Consider the following 20475-nt stretch of genomic DNA (forward strand, 5'->3'; position numbering starts at 1 on the left):
ACATACATCTGCTTAGTTTTTTCAAAAAGAGACATAGAAAGCATGAACCAGAAAAATAATGGAATTAGTTTCTACAGGGGGTGGGTGGAAAGGCTAGAGGAGGGAGTGACACTTCTCTGAGTAAACCCTTTTGTATTTTTATTTTTGCAACCTTGTTATGATTTCACATATTCAAAGAACATAATTAGATCAACCAGAACAGGAGTTGGGGAAATGAGGAAGAGAGACCCTAAAATTGAATACAAAGAAAAACGAATTGCAAAAGACACATCGGATAAAGGACTGTTAATCCAAAATACACACAGAAATTTTTGGACATAAAATATAAATTTAAACTCAATAATAAGGAAACAAACAACCTGATTGAAAAAATGGACCAAAGACCTTAACAGACACCTCATCAAAGAAGATACACAGATGGCAAATAATACGAAAAGTTGTTCCACATCATATGTCATCAGGGAAATGCAAATTAATACCACAATAAGATCCTACTGTACATCTATTAGAATGGCCAAAATTCAGAACACTGACAACACCAAATGCTGGCCAGGATGTGGAGCAACAGGAAGTCTTACTCATTGCTGGTGGGAATGTAAAATGGTACAGCCACTGTGGAAGACAGTTCGGCAGTTTCTTACAAAACTAAATGTGTTCTCACCACACTATCCAGCAATCACTCTCCTTGGTGTTCACCCGAAGGAGTTGAAAACTTATGTCTACACAAAAGCAGCTTTATTCGTAAAGCCCAAACTTGGAAGCAACCAAGATGTCCTTCAGTAGGTGGATGGATTAGGAAACTGTGGTACCTCTAGACAATGGAATATTATTCAGTGCCAAAAAGAAGTATGTTATCAAACTGTAAAGACAGGGAGGAACCTTAAATGCATATTACTAAGTGAGAGAAACCAGTCTGAAAAGGCTACATACTGTATGATCCCAACTATATGACATTCCGAAAAAGACAGAACTGTGGAGACAGTTAAAAGATCAGTGGTTGCTAGGTGTTGGGGGGAGAGAGATGATAGGCAGAGGACAGAAGATTTTTAGGATCATGAAACTATTGTGTATGATACTATAATGGTGGATATATTTTCCAAACCCATAGAATATACAAAACAAAGAGTGAACTGTAATGTAAACTATGGATTTGGGGTGCTAATAATGTGTCAGTGTAGAGTCATCTGTGGTAACAAATGTACCACTCTGGGGGAGTGGTGTTGATAATGGGGGAAGCCAAAGGGTTGGGGGTGTGAGGAGGACAGGCATTATATGGGAAATATATGTACCGTCTGCCTAATTTTGCTGTGAACCTAAACTATTCTAAAAAAAAAGTCTTAATTTTTTAAATGTATTGTACTCTTTATCAAACAGAGAACATAACCACATAAGAGGAAATTATTAATCTAGTTAACTTTGAAATGGTTTTCTCATATACCCAATTTGAAAACAGAAAGAGAATTCAGTGAGATATTGAACCTTACTTTACTAACTTTATTTACTGTGTATTTATTTATTTACTTTTTATTGTCAGTAATGGTATGAATATAGCAATTCTGAAGTTATCTTTGCATTTTAGGATTAAGCAAATGAGGAAATATATTGATATTGTTGGGGGCTAGGGTTCTCATGTAGAAGAAGGGGATACAAATTTGGATGGAGGAAGGCAAGGAAGAACCCTGAAAGAACATTGAAATCTGAGGTATCAGCATGATTAAAAATAAAAAAAGATTTCACATGTTCTATCCTCTGAAAGGGTCTGGAAGCAATGAATCTTAAGTAGCAATGAACATACCTAGTGCCCACACCTTGGTTTCTAAAAATCTTTCCTCACTAAAAGGAACTAAGGCTTCTTGGAGAAATACCTCATTTCTGGAATAGGGCAGGGAAAGCGCGAGATGAGTCTGGAACATCTTATCACTCCAGAAAGTAAGAAAGGGCTGAAAAAATGAGGGAATAATGTCAAAATGACACAGAAGACAGTTTGGCCAAACTGAAAATTTGACCTTCCAAATGGAAAATGACTGTAATGGGTTATGTAACACATGGTATAAGAAAAGAATGCACAAGCTCATACTGATACTAACAAACAAATGGTGTGAGAAGTAGAAAGCTTTTTTTTTAAAGAGTAGAATTGCCAACTAATAAATGTAAACAGAATGATAGGATTTTTTAAAATCATCATTTTGCAACCATCATCGTAATAATTGATTCAGGAGTCATCAGTGAATGCTAAAAATATTGGGTGAAAGTGTTTGGGAACATGATGATTACACAGCCTGAAAGTATCTCCTGATGAATTACTTGCTCATTAGTTACAGATGGAAAAATGGTAACAGCACAGAAATCTGGCAGATACCACCTTATTCAAGTAATCAATCCTAACATCATTAATAACAGTATAAACTAACAACTGATTCTTCCTGGTGTGATGCACTGAAAAGGAAACAACATCATTTATACAATATTATTCCCAGAAGTGCATAACCTGAACCAAATGATGAGAAAACAATCAGAAAAACCCAGTTTGTGAGGGTTATTTTATAAAACAACCAACCTGTTTTTTTTTGTTTTTTGTTTTTGAATAAATGTTAAAGTCATGAAAACAAAGGAAGGCTGAGGAACTGTTTCAGATTAAAAGAGACGGACAACTACATGCAATATCTTCATTGGATCCTGAATTGGGGCACAAGGAGAAGGTCTAAAAGGCAATATGGGGCAAATCAGCAAAGGTTGAATAAGAATGGTTTTTAAGTCTGTCCCTTCTACAAGACTAAGCTTTGCTTCCTGAAAGCAGCTGAGTTCTTACTCTTCTGGATTTCTGGCATTCAGCAATACCTGGTGCAAACCAAATACATGAGGCTGTTTGATGAATGAATGGATACTTTATTTTAAACAACAGGCATTTTTGCTAGGACTTCTTTTTCGTGTACTTGTTTGAATTTTTCACTGAGATAAGTCTCCCCACCAAAAAAAAAATTTGTGTGTGTGTGTGTGTATGAGAGAGATTCACATATGCACACACACAGGGAACAAACTTTATCTGGAAACAGATTCGATTAACAAATCAAGGACATTTACTGAATACCATCTAAGATTTTTCAGTATCTTAATTTTATGACCAAAAATTTATAATAACTACTTAGTTGATATGAACTTTTTGGAGTTGAGGGAGATTTTGCAGAAGGAATTGGAAATTTTGGCATTGTGTAGAAGTATATTAGGAACAGATTGTTAGTAATTTATGAGAGTTGTGTTCTGGCTTAGAGCCTAGATTTACTAAGAATTTAGTCATTTTTTAATTCATTCAACAAATTTTTACTGAGAATCAGTTATGTGCTAGGTCTAGCTCTCAAACCATTGTTCGTTGGAGCTTAGAGTTTAGCAGGGGAAACAGAGATTAATCAAATAATTTTATAATTAAGTATGCACTAACAGTGTGGTAAGTGTTATAAAGAAAAGGTACCAAGTACAGTGAGGAAGAATTAGGGAAGTTAAGTGTTACAGACATTATTTTTAAAATATTTTTTCCCATCCCATGTCCTTGAGCAATTGCCAGTTCTTCCAATAAGCCTGATTTCAGTTTAGTCCACCTGCCCAGTTATAGCTGCTTTGGAACCACCCAGTCCCTTTGTCTAATATTTTTCTCTTCCTCTTTGTTTATTTTTATCCCAAATATGCACATTTTATGAAAGGAAGAGATGCTCATAACATCAATAGAAGAATCAAAAATGTCTTCTCTGATTATTTTTCTAATAGATCTCTTAGTAAAACTTGCTATTAAAAGGTGGAGGGAGCTTCCCTGGTGGTCCAGTGAGTAAGACTCCATGCTCCCAATGCAGGGGGCCAAGGTTCGATCCCTGGTTGGGGAACTAGATCCCGCACGCACGCCATGACTGAGGGTTCGCATGCCCAACTAAGAGTCCGCACGCTGCAACTCAGAGGTCCGCATGCTGCAACTAAGAAGTCTGCATGCCACAATTAAAGATTCTGCATGCTGCAATGAAGATCCCATATGCCGCTACTAAGACCTGGGGCAGCCAAAATAAAAAAAAAAGGAGGGGGGGATTAAGAACCTAATACTTGTTTTAAGTAAACATTTTTAAAATCAGCAAAATTATTTCTGCTTAAATATAGAGAAGGACGATAAAGAATTCAAATGAATTTGTTACTCCTTGTTCCATAATAAAACTAGGAGAATAAATTGAAAAGTAAAGACAAGTTATTTGACGCTAAATTCCGCCTGCCTAGCTGCTATTAGTATTTGACGTTAGGACTCTTAACATTTTCCAAGCTTCATGTGGTATTGGCTTAGTCATTACTTTTTATGAGGTCATAAAATTTGCTGCTAATGTTGGTGGAGTTTAGAGAGATAATAGTAATTGTCATTCATAGGGCATTTATTATATACCAGGCTCTGTGGGAAGTACATTAAATTATATTATTATGTCATTTAAAATTCTCTACAATCTATGAGGATCCCTTCAACTTCATTTTATAAAGGTAATATTTGAGAAGAGCAGTAACTTGACCAAGATCACACAATGAGTAAATGGTAGAGCCATACCTTGAACCCAAATATATATGCTTTTAATCATTATGCCATAAGACAGTTATTTACAACTGTGCATTGTCTAAAATAGAACAAACCAAAAGAAGCCCTTCCATGAGATTTGTTTTTCATGAAATTTAATTTTTCTCTTTACTTCCAAAGTCACAAATTGTTGTTTATCTTACTCCTTTAAAATAAGAATAGGTTCCCTTTCCTTTACAAATAATTTTGAGTACATACTACGTGCCAGCATAAAAAGACGAAGTCTGTCCCCAGAGAGCTTATGCTACATTGAGGAGAGATGAATTGCATATAAACAACAAAATCTATTTGTAGTTGTACAGATGTATTTGTTATGCAGTTATCTAAATGAGTAGGTAATTGGCAACAAGAAAAAATGAGTGGTAAAATAGTCAAAACATTAATAAAGTAGAGCAGAAAAAGTCTGTTGAAGACAGACTTCAGCGCTGAGATAGAAATATCACAGTCATTTCCCCATGGAGAGGACCACTGGAAATTCTTTGCATGGAGTAGCCTTAAGTTTAGTGTGACCATACTTACAGTAGTCACTGCCATACTGAATCAAAGACATCTGAAGTGATCTTAAGAATATTATACCATTTGTCAAGGGGAAAGTGAGTGGACTGCGTACTAGACTAATAATCTTTTAGATTATAGCAATTACACTTAGCAGTGAAACAGGATAAAATCAATATGCTGTGGAAAGGAACTTCAGAAATCATTTCATAACTTGTTTACTAACTTATTTATTCCCCTTGATTTAGTCCCAGTTTTCCAGACATTGCCAGAAACATCAATGGTCTTTTTTTCTAGTTAGTGGAAAAAGTAATATAGTAACATGAAGACAAATTTGGAAGACAATGCGAAATACCCATAATCCCATCACCCAACAGAAATAGTATTTTCTTTTATTAATAGTTCCTGATCTTTGTGCATATGCATCTGTGGTTTTATATGGTTTTATTTGTGGTTTTACTACACTTTGAATAAACATGCCCAACCTAGGAGCCAAAACCCAGGGATAGGTTCAGCCAGAGAAGCAGGAACCAGTCAGCTAAGTAGCCTGTGTAGTCAGTGAACAGGAAGTGAGGAAGTGAAATGGCCAGGAAAATAGCCTGGTAGAAAGTAAAAGTAGAAAGGTAGAAAATAGCCTAAGCCAGGAAGCATGAGCTGTAACAGCTCTTCGTCTGCTTCCTGTGGCCTCAGTTGTGGTTTATGTTTCAGCGTTTTAGGCTGGAGCCAGAATAAGACAATAATTGAATGCAGTTATTTTCTAAGAAAATAAGTATAAAATATCATAATGTCATCTCATTTCTCTTATTATTATGTCTGTTATTATTATTGCTCTAGCTCCATTCTCTTTAACATACCTTAGGCAGTCCAAACATTCCCCTCACTTGGCTATAGATATTCTTAAACAGAATTATTTTGGTTCTCCCTTCAATTACTATATTCTGTCTCATCCATTCTTATCGTTGTTATTTTGTGTTCTTACTTTTCCTCTACCTGTGGAACATTTGCTTGTTACTAACTTAACCTGCCTGAAGGCTTGGATAGAGTTGTTTCAGAACCAGTATGAAAAGTACTAAAGCAAATCACTTAAGGTGGGAATATTTTGACAGGCAAAGTATATTTGGAGCATTGCATGTGAATGTTTCCCCCTCCAAATTCTTTCTTTTTTTAAATTGAGGTGTATTCCGTAAACAGTAAAATGTACAAATCTTAAGTATACATACAGCTCAATGAGATTTTGCCTGTGTAATCACCACTCAGATCAAGATACAGAAATTTTCAGTCATCCCAGAAAGTTCCCTTGTGCCCCTTCTCAGTCAACATATCCCCAAAATGATAACTGATATTCTGACTTCCATGCCGATATATTAATTTGCATGTTCTTGAACTTTATATAGATGGAACCATATAGTATGTACTCTGGCATCTGGCTTCGTTCATTCGATGTAATGTTTTTGACATTCATCTATGTTGTTTCTATCAGTAGTTCATTCTTTTTTATTGATATATAATATTCCATTGTGTGAATATAATTCATTTGCCCATTTTTCTGTTAATGGGCATTTGGGTTTTCAGTTGAGACTTTTATGAATAAAGATTCCGTGGATATTCTTGTATATGTCTTTTGATGGACAGTTGTGCTCATTTCTTTAGGGCTGTATGTCTAGAAGTAGAATTGCTGGATCATAGGGTAGTCTGTGTTTAAATTTATTAGAAACTGCCAAACAATTTTCTAAAATGTTTGGACCATTTACACTCCCACCAGTAATATCTGAGAGTTCCAGTTATTCCACATTGTCATCTATACTTGTCTATCTTTTTTTTTTTAAATGTATTTATTTATTTGGCTGCATTGGGTCTTCGTTGCTGCACGCAGGCTTTTTCTAGCTGCAGCAAGCAGGGGCTAATCTTCGTTGTGCACAGGCCTCTCATTGCGATAGGTTCTCGCTGCATAGCACTGGTTCTAGGCACATGGGCTTCAGTAGTTGTGGCACGCAGGCTCAGTAGTTGTGGCTCGCAGGCTCAGTAGTTGTGGCACACAGGCTTAGTTGCTCCGCAGCGTGTGGGATCTTCCCAGACTGGGGCTCAAACCCATGTCCCCTGCATCGGCAGGCAGATTCTTAACCACTGCGCCACCAGGGAAGTCCTATACTTGTCTATCATTTTAATTTTAGTCATTCTGGGTTGCTATGTGGTGATGTCTCACTGAGGTTTAAATTTGTATTTCCCAATGAATAATGATGCTGAGCACTTGTTATTGACACTTTGGGTATCATCTTTTGTGATGTGCCTCTACAAATCATCTGCCCATTTAAAAATTGGGCTGTCTTTTTCTATCTGATTTTTGTATCACATTTTCTATATGTGAGCCTTTTGTTAGATATTATATGTATTGTGAATATTTCCTCCTAGTCTGTAGCTTGAGTTTTTACTTTACTTCAGAATCTTCAGATGAGCCAAAGTTCTTAGGCAAGAGTTTTAAGAGGCACTTCAGGTACCAGTTTATTAACTAATAAATTAGCCATCTGTTAGTAATTGTATTGGGTTTCTACTGCTACTGTAACAAAGTACCAAAAAAGGATAAGTTTATTATCTTGCAGTTCTTTAAATTAGAATTCTGATACAAGTCTCATTAGTCCAGGTGTTGGTAAGTCTGTGTTCCTTTCTGGAGGCTCTAGGGGGAGAGTCAATTTCCATGTCCTCTCCAGTTTATGTGGCTGCCCACATAATTCCATTTTTTTCCTTCTTGACTTGGACCATTTTCCTCTGTCTTCAAACCTAGCAGTTTTACATCTCTCTAACCATTCTTCCATAGTGACATCTTCCAAAGGTTCCTGCTTTTGAGGGCTCAGATGATTAAATTGAGCACATTGTAATAATCCAAGATAATCTTCCCATCTCAAGGCCTTTAATTTAATCAAGTTTGCAGAGTCATTTTTGCCATTTTAGGTAACATATTCACAGCTTCTGGAGATAGGACATAGACATCTTTGGGAGCCATTATTCTGTGTACCACACTAGTGTAGTTAGTATGATAGCCCAAGAGTTGCTAAAGTAATGTGGTAGCTCATCTACTACTAATGTTGCAGCATCCATATTGGGTGTGGGGAGAAAGTAATCCAAAATACATTGATAAGGCTAAGTAGGATCTTCCGGCACGTGTGTGTGTGTGTGTGTGTGTGTGTGTGTATGTGTGTTAGTATAATAAGATTATATACTAGACAAGTGGTAGACTAGAAAAGGGAGTGAGTGATCACTTACCTTTAGGGTAGGTGGGGAGCAATTAGAAAAGTTCTTTTTCAAAACCCTAAATTGGCTTCTTATCATCTTAGGGATAAAGTCCAAACTTCTTAGGACAGCTCTCCAAAGCTCACACTTTTAATTACTACATTCTATGACCTCTCTAATATGAGAGTGCATTTTGTTTCTAATGTGAATGCTAGCTTCTGCTGGAAAGAACAGTCATGCATTCCTATAATTGTAGCTGGCATTGTTTTGACACCACCAATAATACTAAAATGAATTCTGAGTTCATAGGTTTTAAAATAATCACACTTTACACTATTAATGCCTTTGATACTTTGGGGTAATATGCCCTTCTCCTTTTTCATTTATTCTAGGTCCCTTCTTGTGCATCATGGTAAATCTTGGTATAATTTAAAAGGAACTCATAGTATTTCTTGGGCCTTTAAATTTGTGTTGTGGCTACTTCCAGAACCTAGTGATTCCATTCTCTATGTACATGAATTTTTTTTTGTAGACTGGAAAATAAAATTTGTTGATACCTGTTGTATGCCAGGTGCATGCTAGATAATCCTCACAGCAGCCTTTCATGATATACATTGTTATTTTTATTTTACAACTGAGGCAGCTGAGTCTCAAAGAGATTTAAGCAACTTGCCAAAGTTGATAAGTAATAAGTAACAGTAATTTGGGATGCTAGTTTAGGTCTGATTCCAAAGCCCTTGTACACTCTTTCGCCAGTGTGGTCAGTCAGATGGATCAAAATAAATGTGTATCCGAACACATCTGTATTCTGTCGTAACCTTGAAAAAGTTTGGTAGCATGCCAATACCAGGCTCTTCTCAGTCTGCTGCCTACAAATCATGCCAGTCTTCTCACTGGATGCAAGTGTTCATGGTCTAAGCCAAGCTCCTTTACTTCTTTGAATGCACTACCTTGCCTCTATGTTAGATGATCCTTCTACGTAGGATGATCTCATTTAAAAAAATTCTTTTCACCTGGTTAACTCAGTTTATTTTTAAGTCCTAGCTTATGTGTTACTTCCCCTGATAGCCCTCTTCTGACTCCCTAGGCAAGGTAGTAACCGCTTTGCAAGGTAGTAACCCCTTTGCATAGCTTTGAAATGGCCCCTCTCATATTTTTAGTGGCTTGCTAAAAGTTCTTAAGACAGGAAACATATCTCTCTTGTTCACTCCTTTATCCTAGTGGAAATGCTTGGAACTTTGTTAAGAGCCCAGTAAATATCTGTTGAAGAGGGAATGAGGTTGTGGAGCAACAGGAACTCTCATTCATTGCTGGTGGGAATGAAGAATGGCACAGCCACTTTGAAAGATCAGTGTTTACTAGGGGTTAGGGGAGAGGGAGAGTTGAAATGACAGGGCACATAGGATTTTCAGGGCAATGAAACTATTCTGTATGATATTATAATGGTGGATACATGTCATTATAAATTTCTCTATACTCAAGAGTGAACTGTAATATGAAATATGGACTTTGAGTCATAATGATGTATCAATATGGGTTCATCAATTGTAATAAGAAATGTACCACTGTGGTGGGGCATGTTGATACTGGGGGAGACTATGTGTGTGTGTGGGAGTGGAGGTTATATGGAAAATCTTTGTACCTTCTGCTCAATTTTGCCATGAATCTAAAACTGCTCTAAAACATAAAATCCATTAAACACACCCACACACACACAGTGAGACAAATCTGAAATGTGGAACATTTAATAAGAAAAAAAGAAGGGAATGGGGTAATCACTAGGGCAATGCCAATCAAAACCACAATACCACTTCAATCCATTAGGATGGTAATCAGAAAGACAACCAACAACTAGTATAGGGAGGATGTGGAGAAATTCATATATTGCTAATGGGAGTATAAAATAGTGCAGCCACTTTGAAAAACACTTACACGGTTCTTCAGAATGCTAAACATAGAGTTTCCATATGACCCAGAAATTCCATCCTCAGTATATACCCAAGAGAAATGAAAACATACGTCTGCACAAAAACTTATACATGAATTCTCACAGCAGCATTATTAATAATAGCCAAAATGTAGAAAAAGCCTAAATGTCTCTTAGTTAGCTCAGACTGCCATAACAAAATACCATAGACTTGAACAATAGACTTTATTTCTCACAGTTCTGGAAGTCCAAGATTAAGGTGCTGACTAATTCCGTTCCTGGTGAGAGCCCTCTTCTTGGCTTGCAGAGGGCCACCTTCTCCCTGTGTCCTCATGTGGCCTATCCTTATTTCATGTAGGTGGGGAGAGAGAGTGAAATTCTGTCTCTTCTTCATATAAGGACCCTAATCCCATTATGGGGGCCCTACTCTCTTGACCTCATCTAAACCTGTTTATTTCTCAAAGGCACCATGCCCAACTACTGTCACATTGGGGGTCAGGGCTTCAACATGTGAATTTGGAGGGAACACAAAGGTGCAGTCCTTAGCAATGTCCATCAACTGGTGAATAGATAGATAAAATGTAGCATGTTCATACAATGACATGTTATTCATCCATAAAAGGAAGGTATTATTGATACATGCTGTAATATGAATGAACCTTGAAAATATGCTAAATGAAAGAAACCAGACAGAAAAGACTTCATATTGTATGATTCCACTTATATGAAAAGGCCAGAACAGACAAATCTTTAGGGACAGAAGATAGATTAATGGTTGTCTAGGGCTGAGGAGGGAGGAGGTTTCAAGAGAAATAGGGGTGACTGCTAATAGGCCTGGGGTTTGTCTTTGGGGTCATGAAAATGTTCTAATAATGATAACGGTTGCACAACTCTGTGAAAATATTAAAAACAATTGAATTGTGTACTTTAACTCTGTAGTTTGTGAATTACATCAGTAAAGCTAATAAATTTTAGCAAAAATTGGTAGTTTTCTTTAAAGTGGCAAAATATAAAATAGTGCATGGAGAAAGGTGATGTTCTATTACATTTCTTTGCATTCTAAATGGAGTGTTGAAAGGAAATAAACTGTAGAGATTTTTTAAAAATCAGACTTTTAATGTGATATAATAAACAGTAACAAGAGGACATTTGGAAAGGTTTGGATAAAAACAGTTGTTGAGTGAGACATGATTTAGTGGCCAGTCTACCTTTCAGGAGGAATAGTCATCCACCTCATTTTAATTTTTTTACTTTATAGTATATTATGTGACTTTAAATAACTCACAGGGTTTGTTTTTTTTCCCTCCTTCCATTAATTTATTCTACTTTGCACCTTCTAATTTCTCCTTTGGAAAAAAGACAGCAACCATCTACTTCCTCATTTCTTTAGTAAGATGAGTGCAATAACTCTTGACTTCTCTCATCTCATTTTGAGCAGTAAATAATGTGATAATGTCTATAATGATTTTTTTAAAAAGCAAGAGTAACAAAGAGTTTGAAATTTTTCTCAAGTGGCTTCATACAAATGATTTGGTAACATCCACATTTACCATGTTTGTTGGGCTGACTCTTACATCCTTGAGGCTAACTCCTCTGACGTCATTTTTGCTTTCTCTGACTTCTTTCATAAGTCCCCTCTTCTGTGCTCCTATAGTACTCTATACATATCTTTTTTTTTATCATATCTCCACATACTGGCATCTTCTATTTATCTGCCTGTCTCCTCCATTAGCTTATAAACTTCATTAAGGCCAATGACCGGATCTTATCTTTGTCAGCATCTGTAGTAGAATTTGGCAAATAGGAGGTATTCAGTAAATGCTTGTTGAACTAAACTTAATCATAGTAGAAACTGTGTTATCAGATGTGATAGGGAGTGATATTTAGTCCGTAAACTTTTAAAGAGTCAAAGCTGTAATTATATTGAAAAAAATGTATACCCACCTTCAAGTTTTATTTTAATTAACAAATAGTTGTATAATCTTTGACAATGATTTGATGTAGGGCGTGGCCTTTGAATATGGGACCCTAATTATAGTTCTACTTAGTCTTTCTTGCATTGAAAAGCAAACAAAAAATTTTAAACCCTAAAATGAAAACAGTTTGTTTAAAATGGAGGCACTTGGAAAGAACTTTGAGACATGAATACAGAATCTTTAGATATTTACTGTTTTTCCCAATCTATAATAGATATCTTATCCACAGCTAATTCAACAGCAATTTTTATTAGCCACTCAATTCTATTGAGTCTGTTTTAAACATATTAAACAGTTTTTGTAGAAACAGTAGCTCTCTTTTTGCAGTCATACTTCTGATAACTAAACACAGTGGCATTAACAAGTCTAGGAACAAACAGAAGTGACTGGCTCTTATTAAGCATCCACCTCAGCTATTTGGATTAGAACTAGCTAATCCAAAGGAAGTACTGAAGAGTAGCTAACAAGCTGTGATCATTAAAGCTTACCCTGAGCATCTGTAATACATTTTATGCAAAAAAATGGAGAATATTTATTAATCTAATAAATCACTTAGTGGAGGAAATTTACGAGAACTTGTTTATTTCTGTACCAAAATTTCATCAGTTATAGATAGAGCTTAAGCAGGGTCTGCTATATCCTGCCACAAGATTTCATAAATTTGTTCTAAAACTCAGTGCTTTGAAATGTCTTACTGTCTTCTCAAGTCACTCTGGCCACCCCCAAAGAATTTCATGCTAATTGTTTTTTTTTTATTTGTTTGTTTTAATTTCAGTGGTAGGAATGGGATCCTGGTGCTTCCACATGACTCTGAAATATGAAATGCAGGTCAGTAATGACAAAATTGACTTAAATGCTTATTTCTCTTAATCCAGAGACACTTCAAATTTGAGGAAAGAGCACATTACTAGAGGATGATATTGAGGCAAGAAGAAAAAAAGATGGAATTTGTAATCCCTGGAGTTTTTTACTTCAGGCCAAAGGATCCAGGTTGAGTAAGTGAAGGGGCAAGCAAATAAGTGTCCATAGAGAAAACAAGCGAGAGCAGAATGGGTTTTTGACCACCTCTGTGCAGGCATGTATGACTTTAGAGCAGGATTAGAAAGTAGAGTCTCATGGAGACATCTTAAGAAGATAAAATCAGTTCACCAAAGTAATGTATTCTTATTCTTGGCTGCCTACATCCCCTTATGTCTCTCTTGTGGCATCCACTTGAATGGTCTGGTCCCTTTAATAGCAAGGTTTTAGAGCTATGCAAGGATTTTTATTTACTGTCTTTGCTCTAAGGGGGCCATATAGCTAGTCCTCAATCTTTTAACCTCTTTGTTCCCCATCACTAGCCCAGAAACTTCTAGAATAGCACTGTCCAGTAGAAATATAATGTGAACGACGTATATAATTAAAAATCTCCAGTAGCCACATCTTAAAAAGCCACATTAAGAAGAAATAGGTGAAATTAATTTTAATAACATATTTTATTTAACACAGTATATCCAAAGTGTTACTTCAACATGTAATCAGTATAAAAATTTATTAATGAAATGTTTCACAGCCTGAAACTGGGTGTATGTTTCACACTTGCAGCGTATCTCAGTTAGGATTAGGTTTATTTCAAGTGCTCAATAGCCACATAGAGCTAGTGCCTACTGTGTTGGATAGCGCTCTTCTGGAAGGATCTGTTTATACAGTAGTCTAGGAATTATTAATTACAGCTACATTAAAATGTAAGAATTAATTCTTAGAATTGATTTTACTATTCAACACATATTTATAATAAGGTGTCATGTTTCTTGTGCATGCCATGCTTGACATGGAGAATACACAAATGAATAAGACACTGGTCTGACTTAATCGAGCATAGAACACATTTCTTACACTCTCTGGCTGGGAAAGAAGACTTATAAACAGTGATATAATATGGAAATTATTTATTTATTTATTTATTTTTTGCGGTACGCGGGCCTCTCACTGTTGTGGTCTCTCCTGTTGCGGAGCACAGGCTCCGGATGCGCAGGTTCAGCGGCCATGGCTCACGGGCCCAGCTGCTCCGCGGCATGTGGGATCGATCTTCCCGGACCAGGGCACGAACCCGTGTTCCCTGCTTTGGCAGGCAGACTCTCAACCACTGCGCCACCAGGGAAGCCCTGGAAATTATTTTTAAAGAAGTACAAATACGCTATGGCAACACAGTGGAGCTTAGAAGAATCTATAATCGTTAAAGACATTTAAACAGAATCTGAAAGAATTTAGTTGAAACTTTTTAGGTAGTGAAAGGTGAAATGACATACTGCACTTGCATTATGACATAAACAGAAGCAGGGAGTCATTACAATGGTGGTGTATCTGACAACAGTGATAAAGCTAGAACAGTGATAAAGCTAGAATGTGTTTGAAGAAATGACAGGAATGATGTTCAAAAATTTTTGACTGTATGGCAAGAATACCAGCAATCAGAATGGTGATACCAGTGAGCAACAGCTAAATAATAACCCTGAAAATAAGGCTTTGCATTTTATCATACTAAAAAATAACTAGAATTTGTCCAGCTCTAGCAATCATTGAATGCTTCCATATATACTGTCTTAGATAGTTATTACTCATGTTTTATAAATTCTAGTACTAGAGCTGAAAGAGTCTAGTTGATTTGACCAAAATCATTCACAGTTTATAAATGATATACACACACCACACACACACACACACACACACACACACATGCATGCATGCAGATTTCTCTATGCACACATACACACACACACACATCCATGCTATTCTCTGACTCTGTCCATGAGAGGACTTAGGAGCCGGGAACCCCAATACCAAAGAGCATACCTATCATCCAGATCGTTCGTCATTGAAAGGAATCTGGCTGGATTCTGAGGGTTGGGGCAGAAATAAAGGACAATATGAGCCTGAACCATCTTTTTGTGCCAGAAGGAATGGAAATGATAAAAGAATGATGGGAGGGCTTCCCTGGTGGCGCGGTGGTTGAGGGTCCGCCTGCCGATGCAGGGGACACAGGTTCATGACCCGGTCTGGGAGGATCCCACATGCTGCCGAGCGGCTGGGCCTGTGAGCCATGGCCACTGAGCCTGCGCGTCCGGAGCCTGTGCTCTGCAATGGGAGAGGCCACAGCTGTGAGAGACCCGCGTACCGCAAAAAAAAAAAAAAAAAAAAAGAATGATGGGAAGATGTCAGAAGGACACTGAAGGCAACTTGAAGGGCTTCTCTCAAATTTGAGACAATTTGAGCATCAAAATAAGCAATGATAGTAACAGATTATAAGTTATTAAATCCATTGAAGACATAACCCACTGAATAAAATGGGAAATCATGAGTCCAAACTAAAATAATACATGATATAATAAATGAAACAGTAAGTGATTATGAATAAGTGGATAGATTAAAAGTTTGATGTTGAATTTACATTGTTTCAAAGTACATTATTACAAAATAATTATAAAGGGTAAAAGGGTAATGTTACAGTGGAGGAGACTAGCAGACACCACCTTAATCAAGCAATCAGAATGAGTATCTTCATAATGGGACAAATCAAAATTGTATGCCACCGGAGGATGCAGTGGCAAAAACATAGCATCACTTCTCTGGTATTCTTGCCAAAGATGCATAATCTGAATCTAGTCATATGGAAACATCAGGCAAAATCAAATTGAGTGACATTCTACAAAACAACTGGCATGTAGTCTCCAAAAGTATCCGTGGTCATAAAATTAAAAGATTGAGGAACTGTTCAAGATTGAAGGAGACTAAAAAGATACGAGAAGTAAATACACTGTGTAATTCTGGGCTGGATCCTGTGTGTGTGTGGTATGTGTGTGTATGTGTATGTGTGTATGCTTATACCTATGATATTATTGCGACACTTAGAAAAACTTAAATGGGGTCTGAGGATTACATGATAGTAATAAATCAATGTTAATTTCCTGATTTTGTTGGTAGTATTGTGAATATGTAGGTGAATATCTTCTTTTAAAGATGTAATTCACATATCATAAAATATACCCTTTTAAAGTATACAAGTTGTTTTAAGTATACTCACAGAATTATGGAACCCATCACCACTCTCTAATTCCAGAATATTTTCATCACTCCAAAGAGAAATCCCATTCCCATTAGCAGTCACTCCCCATTAATCCCTCCACCTTGACAACCACTAATCTACCCTTTCTCCATGGATTTGCCTATTCTGGACATTTCATAGCAATGGATCATACGATATGTGGCCTTTTGGTTCAATTAGGCTGAAATATTCCATTGTTTGGATACAGCACATTTTGTTTATCCATTTATTTATTACTGGATATTTGGGTTGTTTATGAGTTTTTGGCCTTTATATATAATGCTGCCATCAACATTCATACACAAGTTTTTGTGTAGACGTACGTTTTCAGTTCTCTTAGGTATATACTTAGGAGTGGAATTTCTAAGTCAAAGGGTAACTCTATGTTTAACCTTTGGAGGAGCTGCTAGACTGTTTTTCTAAGCGACTACACCGTTTTACATTCCTGCTGGCAATTCTCCATATCCTTGCCAATACTTGTTATTGTCCGTCCCTTTGATTATAGCCATCCTAGTGGGTGTGATGTGGTATCTCATTGTGGTTTTGTCCTGCATTTCCCTAATAATAAGTGATCTTAAAGCATCTTTTCATGTGTATATTGACCATTTGTTTACCTTCTTAGGAGAAATGTCTATTCATATCCTTTTGCCTATTTTAAAATTGGGTTATTTGCCTTTTTGTCATTACATGGTAAGAGTTCTATATATATTCTGAATACTAGACCCTTATCAAATATATGGTTTTCTAATATTTTCTTTCATTCTGTGGGCTGTTTTTTCACTTTCTTAATAGCATCCTTTGAAGCAAAAAAAAGTTTTCAATTTTGCTGAAGTTCATTTTATCTATTTTTTCTCTGGTTGCTTTTGCTTTTGATGTTGTATCTAAGGAACCATTGCCTAATCCACGGTTATGAAGATTTATACCTGTGTTTTCTTCTAACATACTTAGAAGTTAGCTTTATAGTTTTAGCTCTTACATTTAGGTCTTTGGTCTGTTTTTAATTAATTTTTGTATGTGGTGTGAGGTACAGGTCTAGCTTTATTCTTTTGCATGTGGATATCCAGTTGTCACAAGTCAATTTGTTGAAAAAACTGTTCTTTCCTCATTGAATTGTCTTGGCACCCCTGTCGAAAATAATCAATTATAAATGTATGAATTTATTTCTTGACGCTCAATTCAACTCTCAGTTGTATTTCATTGACCTATATGTACCTTGATTACTGTAGATTTGTAGTAAGTTTTGAAATTGGGAGCTGTGAATCCTCCAAATTTATTCTTTGTTTTAAAAATGGTTTAATCTATTCTGGGTCCCTTGAATTTCCTTATGAATTTTAGGATCAGCTTATCAATTTCTGCAAAAAGTTAGCTGGGATTTTGAAAGGGATTGCCTTGAATCCATACTTTGGAGAGTGTTGCCATCTTAATATTAAGTCCTCCAATCTATGAACACAGGATGTCTTCCCACTTATTTAAGTCTTTTTAATTCCTTTCAGTGATGTCTTATAGTTTTAACTTCTTTTGGTATTTATAAGTATTCTTTTTGATGCTATTGTAAATGAAATTGTTTTCTTAATTTCACTTTCTGATTTCTCATGCCTGTTGTATAGAAATACCAATGATTTTTGCATATTGCTCTTGTATCCTTGCTGAACTTGTTTTTTACCTCTTACAGTTTTATGTGTATGTGTATATAGATTTGTTAGGGTTTTTTGTGTGTGAAAGATCATGTCATATACAAATAGATATAGTTTTACCTCTTCCTTAGCAATTGGATGCCTTATGCTTATTTTTCTTGCCTAACTGCCCTGACTAGAACTTCTAGCACAGTGGGTTTTTTTAATTGAAATATAGTTGATTTACATTATTATTTTAGTTTCAGGTATACAGCATAATGATTCAGTATTTTTGCAGATTATACTCCATTATAAGTTATTACAAGATAATGGCTATAATTCCCTGTGCTATGCAATATATCCTTGTTGCTTATCTATTTTATATATAGTAGTTTGTTAATTCCATACCCTGATTTGTCCCAGCCCTCTTCCTCTCCTCTTTGGTAACCACAAGTTTGTTTTCTATATTTGTGAGTCTGTTTCTGTTTTGCATATACATTCATTTATATTCTCGACACTGTTGAATAGAAGTTGAGAGAGCAGACATCCTTGTTTTGTTCCTGATCTTAGGAAGAAAGCTTTCAGTTTTTCACCATTAATTATAATGTTAGCTGGAGCTTTACGTAGATGTCCTTTTTAGGCTGAGGAAGTTCCCTTCTATTCCTACCTAGTTTGTTGAGTGTTTTTATCAAGAAAATGTGTTGGAATTTTTAAATGTTTTTTCTGCATCTTGGGATGATCATGTGGGTTTTCTTCTTTATTATATTAGTAAGGTCTGGTATGTTGATTTATTTTCATACGTTGAACCAACCTTGCATTCCTGTGATAAATCCCATTTGGTCAAGGCATATAATGAGTGAATATCCTTGAAGGAAACACACACTAAAGTACTTTGGAGTAATGGAACCTCATGTCAGCAGTTTACTCATATGGTTCAGGGAGAAGAAAATTATTTGTATTGTACTTCTAACTTTTCTGTAGGTTGGAATTGTTTTAATAGTTTCTTTTAAACAGAAAAGCAATATACATATCCTTTGACCCAGTAATTGCACTCGTAGGAATACTTCCTAAGAAAGTAATCAGAGACAGAGAAAAGATTTTCACAAGGATGTTTATCACAGCATTACACGTGATAAAGACTTTTAAATGATCTAAATGTTTTAACAATAGGAAGATTGTTTGGGAATTCCCTGACGGTCCATTGGTGCTGAGGCCCAGCTTCAGTCCCTGGTCAGGGAACTAAGATTCCACAGGCTGTGCAGCATGGTCAAAAAAAAAAAAAACGTAAGGAGATTGTTAAATATACTATGATATATCTAAATTAAAATAATATTTTGAAGACTATTTACATGGGAAAATGTTATAGAGACATAAAACTTTATGTAATATGATATCAATTTTATAAATAATAGTGAAAAGACTGGAAGGAAGTACATTTTGCCTCACTTCTTTCCCCTTTCTACAAAGTTTGCAACCTATGGCCCCAAATTAATTATAACTCTTAGCCACCCATACAGATATCCTTAAAGCCCTTGCCCCTTGCTTTTTGAGTATTATTCAGCCCACATCCAGCTCAATTATCTGCCTATTCTGTGCCTGAACTGAGTAGCGAAGTATTGCTCATAGAAATTACATCCCTTTGTTAAATGATCTCACTTTTAAATTATTGAACAGAAATCGCAAATAAGCACTCAATGCTACAAGGCAGTGCCATTACATTTCCCGGATAATTTCACGTCCCAGAACCATTATTTCACACCTGTTCCTTTCTTTAGATTTCTTTTTACATCTCTTTTGCCTCATACCCCATTCTCCTTGCTGATATCTTCTTCAGTATTTCATGAGAATATAGACAGAATCAGCCAAGAACTCCCTCATCTTTCTATCACCTCCTTCTTCCTCCTATTATTACGGAAAAATGTATCAAATCCTGTCAAAGCCAGTGTCCCCTTCCCGGGGCTCTAAACTTACCCCCTCCCTCCTACTCAAAGACTTCACTCCTGCAGTTACATACCCCACCGCAGTCTCTTGCTCTACCACAGTCTTTAGGAAGTCACTACATTCAGTCACTGCCATCTGCATCAAACATGCTCAAACAGTTCCTATCTTTTAAAAATTATTCCGCCATTGACCTTGTGTCCAGCCCTAGCTCTTGAGTCATTGTTCAGTTCCTTATCACATCAGAACCATTTGATTATCTCCTCTCTCTCTCCACTCACCTCCCTCTCTTTCCCTCCCATCCCAGTTAGGCATCTCTTCCCTTCACTTCACAGAAACTGCTGTTGTCAAGGTCAACAGTGACCTTCATCTTGCCAGATCCAATAGACACATTTTTATATTCTTCTTATTTGACCTCTCAGTAGCATTCTACATGTTGTTTGCTTTTTTCTTCATGAAACATTTGTCTTGGCTTCCCAGTTTTCCTTGTTTATGGAAAAGGAAATTCCCCTAGCTTTCTTCCTTACCTCACTGGCTACTCTTTTGTCCTAGGCCACCTTCTCTGTATTCTCTCCAAGGTGATCTTATATAATCTCATGGCTTTGAATGTGATCTATATACTGATG

The 20475-nt window shown here is 36.3% G+C and overlaps 1 protein-coding gene across 5 annotated transcripts in view; it reads left to right on the forward strand.

The window, feature by feature from the left end:
* The window catches only part of ACER3 (alkaline ceramidase 3), a 221207-nt gene that overhangs the window by 122107 nt on the left and 78625 nt on the right, over window positions 1-20475 (forward strand). For 4 of the 5 annotated variants that reach the window (XM_067750445.1, XM_067750444.1, XM_067750443.1 and 1 more), the window contains exon 3: window positions 12993-13045. The exons of the other annotated variant lie outside the window; for it this stretch is intronic. In XM_067750445.1, the coding sequence (XP_067606546.1) occupies window positions 12993-13045 (53 nt within the window). The remainder of the gene's footprint in view (window positions 1-12992; window positions 13046-20475) is intronic. 5 annotated transcript variants of the gene reach the window in all.

This window comes from Pseudorca crassidens, chromosome 9 (genome assembly GCF_039906515.1).
Source record: "Pseudorca crassidens isolate mPseCra1 chromosome 9, mPseCra1.hap1, whole genome shotgun sequence".
Lineage (NCBI taxonomy): Eukaryota > Metazoa > Chordata > Mammalia > Artiodactyla > Delphinidae > Pseudorca > Pseudorca crassidens.